General features: G+C 44.5%; 1 protein-coding gene across 1 annotated transcript in view; it reads left to right on the top strand.

The window, feature by feature from the left end:
- Positions 1–12,082, top strand: part of enox2 (ecto-NOX disulfide-thiol exchanger 2) — a 120,549-nt gene that overhangs the window by 67,399 nt on the left and 41,068 nt on the right. Inside the window, exon 4 of the mRNA XM_079744546.1 lies at positions 10,619–10,750. Coding sequence (XP_079600672.1) covers positions 10,619–10,750 — 132 coding nt within the window. The remainder of the gene's footprint in view (positions 1–10,618; positions 10,751–12,082) is intronic.

Raw genomic sequence — 12,082 nt, 5'->3', positions numbered from 1 at the left:
GTGAATCCATTATGAAAGGTATGCATTATTCAAGCAAATTGGAGGTTGATATTGTGTTAACTTATTCATTTGATCATAATTGCCTCCTTCAGGTGTGTCTTCTGAGTGCAGTAACAAAAAAGGGGTTTAAAAGCAGTGGCTTCATGAAGGGTTAATAAGGCAGAGCGTGGGTGTTTAAGGGGTTTGGAGCACTGGGAATTCCATCAGACGCAAGCATCAAACCAATTGTCTTTATCATCTTATTGCATACAGAATGGACTTGAATTGCTGATGTTCCGTTGTTTGGTTGTGTTCCTCTGCTTATATCTGTGGCCAGTTTCACAAATTGCCTGACAGACATCGGGCAGAAGGATAGCATATTGTAATGAGGAAGCTTCACTTCAGGCTAGCAGGCCGAGAATCCACTATAAGAAAATACTTTGACTGTTTTATTAAAAAAGGTCAATGATAGAATATATATTGGGAAAGTGCAGTTCAAAAACCAGGCTCTGTATTTAACATAAAATAATGGAAACATACAGTCTTGGCTGAATTAACTATCAAGCGGGATCCTGTTTGAAACTTCATCAAGGTGTCGTGTTGGATCTAATTTAGTTACCTTATATATAGACTTCCTGCTTGTGATGTATTTCACAGAGGTGAATGTGGCTGGACTCATGACGGTCACCCTCAGCTATCTGTTGAAAGGTGGTTATCTGTGTTCTGGTTGTATAATATATGTGCCCACATTTCCTCTTGTTACCCGTAATGAAAAAGTCAAACTGGTGATCGGCTCATTAACCTGCCAATCAGCCCCTCTCTGTCACTCTCTGAAAACCCTTTAATCTGTTTGAGCATGATAAGCCACTGGAGTTGGGCATATTTCTCTGTGGTCCCATTACCTTTTTCATATTCAAGGATGTCTGAAAAATGAACCATTTAACAAACCTGATTCAACTGAAGAAGTCAGTAGTCTTTCATGCAAATACGCAGTCTCTTTTTTCTATATTTTGACCGGTCATGCTGTGTTTTGACGAGCTTGCCTGTAAGTCGTATGGAGCGGCTCAGATGAATCCAGTAATTAACATTCTGACACACTTTATAATAGACCGGAGAGATCTATTAATGCAGCAATTAATGTCAACTGGTATTTCTAAACGTTCTGCTTTCATTAACTTATTTGTTGCTACAAATTCAGCTCAGTCCTTTGCACCTTCTTAAGTCTTGCCACTGCAAGTTGAGAATATGAACTTGAGAAAACGTAGAAAAGGATAGTTTAGAGATCTTTTCGTTCTCGCCCCCACCCCCTCTGTCAGAGCCACTTACACAACAGGGAGGACTGTATACAAACACATGGATGTTTGTACACAGCTTTCTTACCAGGAGGAACTGCATACACAGACATGCATACAAACAGACACACATGCACAGACCGAACACACACACATAAGCATGGGATAAAGCTTGGCACACAAAGCCTGCAAATTGCTTGATCCAACGTGTGTGTGTGTTTGTGTGTGCGTGTGTGTGTGTGTGTGTGTACGCTTGAGAGTGTTGATGTAAAAAGGGAGAGCAGTCACCGGTTTCAAAGGATGAAAAGGTGAGGCTGCCCCCGGCTCCTCCTCGCTCGTGGTTTCTCCGGAGATAACATTTTTATCTGGAAAACCCATTCAATGATAATAACGATGATGATGAGTTGTGATACTCCTGGGGTCCTTGTCGGAGGCGCCGTCCCTCGGTGAGGTTTCTTCAGGGAGCTGCTCACAGTTTCCTCTGGGAGACGGCAGTGGTTTAGCCACGGCTTTGCTCATGGACATTTCAGCTGGCTAGATGCTTATCAGCCCCGGCGCCCATAGCGTTTCTCTGCGGCTCAAAGGGGCTGCGCTAAGCCCATTTGATTGTATTTGAATGACCTCCCCCGGTACGATAAGGCCATCAACGCTGAATGGAGTGGGTGTATGGGTGAGAGTAAGATAATGGCATAGTGATGGGAACATAGGGATGGTAGCACATAAAAAGATGGGTTTCATCTGTGTTGCAAATGTTTATATTTAAACGTTTAACAAATATTTTTCTATTTGACATACATTGACTTTTGTTGTGCTCCATTTTTCATTACTTTTGTTATTTTGGAAATGGTACTGAATTTGTGAAATTCATTCTCCCTAACCTTTACCCTGACCCTCAATTTTAAGATTGCAACATCTGCATTTCAGTGATTATATTCATGTGAATATAACTATGTATGGTAATTTATGGAAACATGGTATTCAAGCAAATAGGCCTCATTAAACAGTGTATGATAACTACTAAGAAACTCACAAATGAACCAAAAAACAATTAAAATCATCTTTTGTTGTTGGCCATGACACATTTATAATCGGATACAGGTATTATCTTCTTCATGCCAGATAATTCAGTATTCCCTATTATGTTTTCAGTCATATTCATATGCTTAGAAATGGATTGAGTTCGCCACCACAGCAAAACTACACTACCGTGGATCAATAAGCCTGGTCATAGTAAAAAAAAAAAAGAGGGGGAGAGAGAGGATTTTGCCGGTGACGGCAGGCAGCATCACACACTTTTATCCCCTGCTGTAGGTGGGAGGCAGAGTGCAGAACGTCAATCGCAGTTCAAAAGGATAGACCACTGTGGCGGAATAATGAGCGCTTAAGGAGTTGGGGTCTTTCAACTTGCATATCACAAAGGTCATTTCAATTAAGGGTAACTACCTTGCAGCATGGGGCCCACCTAATTATAACACATCACAGAGCCGGGCTTCATTTGAAAATACTTCTTTAACTTGCATCATCAGTGTTGGACTGCATTTTCCTATAAACACCTTTCTGCTTTGTTATCTAATTCACCTGATCTAACAAGGATAAAAGACAGTAATGAGCACATCTATAATGGAGAAGTTCGGCAGTGTACTTTCAGATTATAAAGAATGGTCTTCAACCATTACATTGCATTTATTCATTTAGGGTAACGTATAATAAAGTCTGTCGTCCTTCATCAAGCGTCATCGTGGTGCGTCGTCCTGGTGCGTCATTTGAATCGATGAGGACAATCGACCCACCCAAGGACGTTACAGGGCTCTTGTTTGAGTTTGGGCCTGTCGATGGTGATTGCGTCAATTGAAATTATAATTGAACTGAAGTGCCTTGAAAGGGAACCTGCATTGATGACACACACTCATTGGCGTCTTTGCACACATGCTGAGGAGAAGGGAACACACTAAAGACCTGAATGGACAGAAGTCCTCGACAGTCTTAGCAGGAGCTTGTCAAGAGACGAACGCTGAGATCCTCCCGGCTGTAGCCGTCTGTGAGTTTGTTTCTCCCTGCCTGCATAGACCCGTCAATTGCGGAACGATTTGCCATCATATCATAGGGGTTGAAACGGCTTGCAGCCACTTCATAGCAAGGGTGGCATCGGTGTTTGCCTCATAATGCTATGGGAGAGAGCACAGCTGTTGAAATGAAATAAATTATAATTACCAAAAATATTCATTCAGCTATATCAGGTAATGCATTGAGTAATATTTGAGGGATGCTAATTAGGTATTTAGCCCCAGTCAGTGAGTAAAGATTGCCAGAGTTCATGACAGAGTGGTTTTAATTAGTTGGTTTATGTCTGTGCTATTATTCAATCAGACCTAACTTAGAGGGTTTATTGGAGTGAATAAATATAGGGACGATTCTGCCATGTCTATATACACATCGCAGTACCAACCGGCTTCATAAATCAACATGCTTGTGTGCGTTTGAGTTGAGCTTTGGATGTTAGGAAAATATCATTTAGTAGTAAACATCATTTGGCTCTCCTTTTTTCCCTGGCTTTGTGTGCAGCGGTGTTGCAATAACTTATCTGGCTACGACAACGGCAGCATTTACACCCCGCGCTTCACACCAAATTAAAATTGCTACTCTTAACGTTCGCCAGGCTGGCAAACCAGCCAGCTACTACCCAGTAGGGCTGAACGATTTAGGGAAATAATCGAATGCAACTATTTCGACCAATATTGCGATGTGATTAAAATGCGATTTATTTTATTTTTTAAAGTTCCTTATGTTCTGTATTATTCAGTAAACAAGCAATAAATAATTATATAGTATGACCAACATAACATTGGAAGTAGTCAACATATAAACTGTTCTATAACATCTTTATTTAACTATTGAATTGTTAAAATAAATATATGAATCATACTGACCTCCAGTCAGTAACAAATCACCAAAAAAAAAAAGCCTTTTTATTTTTCGCAGCCTTCACGATATGCAAATCACGTTCTACTACATTGCGAGGTCGGTTTGAATTCAATTAATCGTTCAGGCCTACTACCCAGTTCCATTTCGGTTTTCAAGGATACACCAGTACTGCAGTTTGAGGCTAACCATGACAGTGTGTCAAAGTGGAAAAGGAGACTTAAAAAGACATGTTCCCCCCCCTACGGAGCAGGGTGCTCTACGCAGCCTGTAGGAGCCCTGCTGCGTCCACACGCTGGCCTGCGGCGTCTGGCTCGGCACAGTGGGCCTTTGTTCCCCCCCAAGCCCCCCGTCTCCTGATGAGCACCAGCGTTGTGAAACATGTATAGAGATCTTGGCCACCCCACCACCGACCATCAGACCCCCGCCACTTTAATCCTAATTAACGGATCAAAGCAGCGGAGAGGAGAGCACACGTACACCATTAAATCCTCCTTGTGTTTTTTTCTGTGTCTGCGTGTGTCTGTTTGTATCTGGTTTTGTTTATATTGTGTGTCTCTTTGTGTGCGCGCGTGTCTGGTTTTGATGAGATCAGTGTCTGGCTATGATGAGATGTGGTGGATCTGTTTCGATGGGATGCACAACGCCTTTGAATTTGATTTGGGAAAAATAGATTCCATGAGACGTTGACAACCACCGCTGTGCACTTGTAGGGCAAGCTGTGATCGTCTACAGGGAATATTATATGGACCCCGGAAAAAGTGTGCAGGCATTGATGTAGTGGTGTGGTTCTTCAATAAAGTTCTGCATGGGGATGCACCCATACGACACCAGTACCCGATACTGTGCTCATGTACTCGTAAAACTTTTCTGATACAACCACCCGATAACACTTTACGCGACGTGACGTATCGTTGAACAGCCAACGGTGAACCCAAAATGTTTTAAGTGGTATTTTTTTCTTACATGATCGTCAATGTAGCAATCGATGCTATTACTGTTACTGAAATATGCCCCAAATTTATAGAAAAACTGAACCGGCGGAGAGGTTTGTGTGGACGTGAGGAGCTCTGTCTGGGCAGCGGTTGACTTCGGCGTCCAAGAGAAAGTATAGCTTTTCGGAAACTTATTTAAAATTGCTACGGTGTGTCCGGATGGTTAGCCTCTGTCTGAGCAGTGATTTATTTAATACCTGCGTCTGAGGGTTAGGATTCCCGGACACCTATAGTAAATCACTACAGTGTGTGGGGCATTTCACATAAACCATCGCTCATTAAAACGCTCATACACGTCGCCGACGGTACTCAAATAGTGTCATAACGTCGCCGTGGGCCGTAACCATGGCGATAACACGCCCCCCTCTAGAACTCTCAGCCAAAAACATTATTTTTCAAATCTCATAGTGTTCGAATTCCCGCTGAAACAGTGAGCTCACTGGCTCTTTAAACTGTGTTATTAAGTACTTATATCGGTACTCGGTATAAGCGAGTACCTAAATGTAAGTACATGTACTTACATTTCTGTCTGAGAAAAAGTGGATTGGGTGCATCCTTAGTTCTGCACTTCTCACCCCTCACATTGGAGAGGAGAAAAAGTCCTCACTGTTAATTCACTCTTTATGTTAAATGGCACGATTAACTAGCTGGCCAAGTGGAACTTCTTTGTACACACCTTAGTGAAAAGGACAGCAGCTTGGCAGTTAGAGGTCTGATGTTCCTCAGACACCTTAATAGACCTCTGAAGAATAAGTCGCCTCAGAGGCTCCTGGTTCCATCGGTTAGATGTCTATGGGAAACAACGTGGGGTTTTTGAATGATCGTACATAACAAACTCTGTAGGTGGCGAAGAAGTAAAAGCTGCTCACGTTTTGAACTAAACACTCTTTCCATCTAGATTCCACTTGGGTTTTGGATTGTCGGTGCCGTTGAAGTAGCATTTATAATCGTTTACTACTTACGGCACAGACAATCTAAAACCCAAGTGGAATCTAGATGGAAAAAGTGTGTAGTTCAAAACGTGAGCAACTTTTACTTCTTCGCCACCTAGAGAGTTTGTTATGTACGATCATTCAAAAACCATGTTATTTCCCATAGGCATTTGACTGATGGAACCTGACTTATTCTTCAGAGGTCTATAGAAGAAATCAAGTCACGTAAGATGGTCTTAGGTTTGACTTTGTGTGTTTACATTTTCGCAATCAGTTTAGATAACTTTGTCATAATGTTGATGAATACCATATTAAATATACTAAACAAAAACCTATCTGTGTTAAACCAATCTGCCAATATCGAGTTGCCAATTATACTTAACTAATGTTATATCTGACCCCTCACTCGCTTATCCCTTATATTTTTGCACGTGCCTTCCTTGGTGTGTCTGCACACACACGCGCACACAAAGACCATGCATCAGTTCTGTGAGCAAGAAGATTTGGGTCAAAGAGAAATTCTCTCCTGAACAGCAATTTAGCTTTGCTTGCATTTTTGCTCTTGCGCTGTAGTTTTCAGGAATCGCTATGGACTTAACAAAATCTTCCTTTAAATTCCCTCCCAATAGAAATTGTAGGACCTTACTTATTCTGTTGCAAAATGTAGAACTTTAGGTAAAAAAAGGTATTTGCCATTATTTGTTAACCACATCTGTCTATCTACCAATATGCAGATCGCAAATTACACACTGTTTTTGTTCAATGTTTAGTCAGCTGGGGCTTGGTGGGTATACATAACAAGTAAAGACACCAGGTCGCTACTTTTCTCTGTGTAAAGTGTTTTTTAGTTCTGCAAAATAAATTGAAAAAAAAAAAATTAGGACAGACACAGCTTTTGACCCCTTTTTCTCTTTCTCCCACCCCCATCTGTCTTTCTCTCTCTTTGTCTCTCTTTCTCTTTATCTATCTCTCTCTTTGTCTCTATTCCTTCCTAGAGGCAGTCTTGTAGTTCGCTATTAAGTCTGTGTTCCTTCTCTGCACCATATTATCCTCCTATCCTCTCGACCTGCATTGGGGTCGCTCTGCTGTAGTTCAGTGGGCCTTTAAACGGCTTCATTTCCCACTACCCCACTTGGGAGAGTGTTTTTATAGGGCTAAAAAACAATCAAAGCCCACAGTGACGGAAGTTGCATCGAAACCCTGTCTTTGAACTGTGAATGACTGGCCGGAAAGCCCAAACACTTGTAAATAGAAGGACCAGGGAATGTTTAAGTGATGGGCTGTGTGTCTGTGGTCCTGTTGCAGACAGACACAATTACAAACACAGACAACCCCCCCACTGGGGCTGGAACTCAAGATAATTCAGGCCAGCAGGTGAAATCCAATCAATTCTCGATTCGCCTCAGAAAATTGACAGCGTTTTGTGTGCTTTTTGCTTGTTTGACCTTGGCAACAGATTTAGTCATGACATGCCTTTTAATTCTTGGAGGATTTCTGACAACATACTGTTATTTTTTTAGCTCTCAATGTAAAAATATAGCCCTGTGATTTATTTATAGCGTAAAGCTTGTAAAAGGGTTTGTGTTTGTGTATGTGTCTGCATTCGCATGTACTTGACAATGATAGATTGTCATCAGATGTCGTTTATTCAGTCCCTCCTTGTATCTCACACACACACACACGCACACACACACACACACACACACACACACACACACACACACACACGCACACACACACACTCGTGTGGTTGTCATGCAGTGGAAGAGCTTCGCTCCAGAGGGAGGGACATGACTAAGACCAAACCCCTCAGAGACTCACAAAGAGACGGATGTTTGAAAAAGATGCTTTGAAGGAGATGGAAGAGAAAGGGACGTGGGAGAAAGTACTCTTATGTTTAAGAGAGTACTGTATGGAGAGTGGGGGAGTTCCGGGCATGCATGTAAGAGCTCCATGAAATATACATAGGCATTAAATGGAGGAAGTGGTGTTTGAGCGTCTTAGGGAGAGAGGGATAAGCACCAGGGCTATGGCTTAAGGATGGCTTGCTCTGTACCTCTTTACCGGCCTTTATCTCCCATACGCACACACCCACGCACATGGGGGAGCGGGTGGGACACACGCACACGCAAACAGGGGGGGAAGTGGGACTTACACACACACACACACACACACACACACACACGCACACACACACACGCACACACGCACACGCGCACGCGCGCGCGCGCGCGCGCGCTGGATTAGATGTCTTTAGCCACAAGTCAAGCATGAATTCAATAGGATGGGGACTCCATGTGAATGGCCGTCACCTGGAGAGCTAGTGAACTGTGTTAAGATTTATTTCATTAACCAGTTATGCGCTCAATACTTGAACTGGGTGAGAGGCTCTCATTGACTGAATGATGAGGATCAAGGGATTTGTTTTTTTACTATTCTTGTCTTTAACAAAGAATGGAAATTGGAAGGAAAGGAACACGTATCAAATTGATCTTGTTTTATTGGAATTTGGCAGAAAGCGTGTTGTATTAAATTGTTCAATTAAAATTGTACATTTCCACGCCATTTTGAGGTTTTCCACGTCCGATGTGAAAGACATTTAGGAAAGGCTGTTTACAGACACACTGCCAGGCTGTAAATTGTATCTATAACCTTCCAGGCTTCACAGGCCTGCCCCCCGAATCTGGTCAACACATTTTCAGGTCCTTAGTCAGCACATTCATTAGTGCCACATAAACGGCTGTTACAGAATCATAAACTCTAGGGTCAGCGCAGTGTACACCGCAGGCACACACGACAACACACACTCACACTCACACACTTTTACACACATACACTTTTACACACACTCACCATTTTACACACACTCACACTTACACACACCTACACACATGCAAACGCACTTACGCACACACACTTACGCCCACACACACTTACACTTGCACACTTACACACACACACTTCCTCTCCGTGGCGTCTCCCCCCTCGCCGTCACTTCAACTGGCCGTGACCTCCCGGCTTAATGGGCTTGTGCTGGTTAACAACCCCCAGAGGCTGTTGTTAGCGGCATCATCAAAACGCCCCAGCCCCTGCAAATGTCGTGTTTTTTTTTCCAATGGCGGCACACAGGACCAAACCTCCCCCCCCCCCCCAGGAGGTGTTTGCAGGTGTGAAGTTTGCACGGAGCAGGCCCTGCCTTGCTTGTTATTCAGGGTGGTTTCGGGGGAAACCATAGTGTTCTGTTTTGGGGGGCAGGGGGGATGCAGGGAGGTAGGATAGGGGTACGGGGGCCGGATGCGCTGGCAGGCACTCACAGTCACCGCAATTTACAGGTCTGTCGGAGAGAGGGGGTCATCCAGAGGGGAGAATTAAAGAGCGTTCAGAGCTGTGAAATAGGCTGTCGGCGGCCAGAACGAGCTGCAGGAAGTGGGTACGGCGAGTCAACTTCCTGTGTGCTTCACCAGTGTTTATTTATTTTTTTCTTTTTTATATCTAAAGGCATTTGCGAGACTTGGCACTGATCCACCCGGACTGGGAGCACCTGGGTCTGGGTTTTTACATTTTAAGCCGAAGCGTTTTCTGGTGCCCTTGCATGTGCAGCAGGTCTGATAGTGACAGTATGGCAGCCGGAAGCAATTATAATGTTGTTGTTTTTTACATGGCTGTTGTTATTCTGACCCATCAGAACAATAAGTAATGCAGTGTTAGCTGTGTTTTGTCGTTTGTTGTTTGTTGTTGTTATTGATGTTGTTGTGCTCAATGTTTTCTCATAATGACAGTGTAAACACAGGCAATTACAGGCTTTCATTGTTGATTGTGGCCCGGTTTATTTCAGAACGGCACATCAGTAGAGCTTGTGTATTAACATTGCAACAACAATAACAACACAACACAAAACGACGCAATTTGCGTTTCCAACGCCGTTCTTTTGAACTCTGAGGAATCTTTGCATATATGAATAACAATATCAGCATCAATATGTATCGAGGTAATTTCATCGCAACCAGCCGTCCAATAAAACTCTGGGCGGGGGTCACAGAGACAGGAAGAGTCAGGGGGAAGCCAGGCTGATTAACCTCATAGCGGAAGCTTGGGACAGCATCCTTGTCTAAAGTGACTGCGGGGTCACAGTGGCCTGTCTCCTCGTCTCCTCACCTCTCCCTGCCTGAACACGGGGGTCAGGAGGGGATGCAGATAAAAGCAAGGAGGCTGAGAGCGGGGGAGGGGGAAGAGGAGGAGGCCTATGAAAGGAATATGGTGATCAGTCTCTCTCAGTACGACAGTACATCAAGCCTGTGGCTCAAGCACCAGCCTTCATCCTGGCTGTTCCCTTCATGACTGTTGTTTGTGTTTGTTTTATTCTTTTGACAACAGCATTGGAGGATTTCACAGGACACCCAATTTTGATACACCCGAGTCACAAAATAAACAAATCAAATTGTCGTAAAACTAATTCCGCTCTCTTGCTCTCTTTTTTTGTCATTTATTTTTCCCCTTCCAGACGTGATACGGAACATGGCCATGGAGTCGAGCGCCATGCCGATGCCCATGTCGGACCCCAACGCCTGGGCCACAGCCATGAACAACCTGGGCATGGCCCCCATGAGCATGGCCACGCAACAGCTCATGCCAGGTACACCAGCTGACTCTTTTAATCTAACGCTAACACTCACCCGGGCTACGGATCAGCTCCACCGGAGCCATGGAGCGCCGCGTTTAACGAGCGCCCAGACAGCCCTCGCACGCAGCAGGGGAAACGCTGCCTTCGTAATAAATGTGAGGGTGTTGGAGGCTGCCTTGTGCCGTGTTGTGGCGTGTCCAATGAAAAAAAAACTTCCCCTGGAATTATCTGCCTTGCCGGAGCCAGCTGTGCAGGGGCCGATTTATTCCGGGGAAGAGACGGGAGACACGGCAGTCAGGGAGGATCCATTGCTCTGGGAGTAGTTTTGTTTTTCCTGTCTCAGCTCTCAACTTCCCCGCCCTGGTAGACGGCGAGTGCGACTACGAGTTCGGCAGTAAATCCAGTATGCATCGTTGGATTTATGAGCAATTTGAGGACGTGCGCCATGCAGACATCCAAGTCTGAGTTTTAATAATTCAAATCAAACACTGTGTAACAATTATTGATTTTTGCATTAAGACGTTGTGCTTGGTTAATGCATGAGTAAATTAACCCGTCCAAAGGCACTCTGGGTAACGTCGATTAGGCTTGATCCGTTTCGCTCCCCCCATCTACTGCATCTCCCGTTTCCCTATTTGGGATATTATTCCCGAGCCGGAGACAAAGGAAGTCAGGAGGTCGAGGAGGAGGGCGTCCGAACGCACCCGACCGAATCAACATGTTAAACCACTCCACCCGAAACCTTATTAAAAACACAAGTCGTTATCTCCTTTATCTGCTCTTCCAGTGTCCCCTGCAGCCGAGGCGGTCAGACAGGCACACGCTGGTGCTGCAGAGCTCTCTCACTGTGCATCCCGGGCAGATTGCCTGGGAAGCCCCTTTTCAGCCAGAGCCGATGTCATTTGGTGCCGGGCTGTATTGAATCTGGTTTAGTGGTCTGAAAGACTCGCCGTGACTGGGTGGCAGCGTGGCCATCATTGCCTTAGGTTCTTATTTCATTCGGTGTCGTTACGTCCTCAAACAGCCTTTATTTCATCGGTGGATTGGCTACAAATCGGCCACACATAAGTTCTTCTTCTTCCTCCTCTCCACGACCACGGTCACCGTACCGTGGGCCTCAGCCGATTCTCCTGCACAGCCGTTGCAACACACGCCGATTCACCTCTCCATCTCCCTACTAAGCGGAGTAAATCTGCCAGCGCCCCTCTTCCCTCGTCTCTCCGGTTGTGCAGCTTTCCCAAAGTGTTTGATAAATCACTTGTTACTTGTCAGTTGAGATTCCCCTTTCCGTTCCTTGTCTTTTTTAGGGGAGAGTGTGTGTCTTGGTGTGTGCGTGTGCGTTAG

This window comes from Pollachius pollachius (genome assembly GCF_949987615.1).
Source record: "Pollachius pollachius genome assembly, chromosome: 10".
In the NCBI taxonomy this organism is placed as follows: domain Eukaryota; kingdom Metazoa; phylum Chordata; class Actinopteri; order Gadiformes; family Gadidae; genus Pollachius; species Pollachius pollachius.
This window is presented reverse-complemented; position numbering and strand designations above follow the sequence as displayed.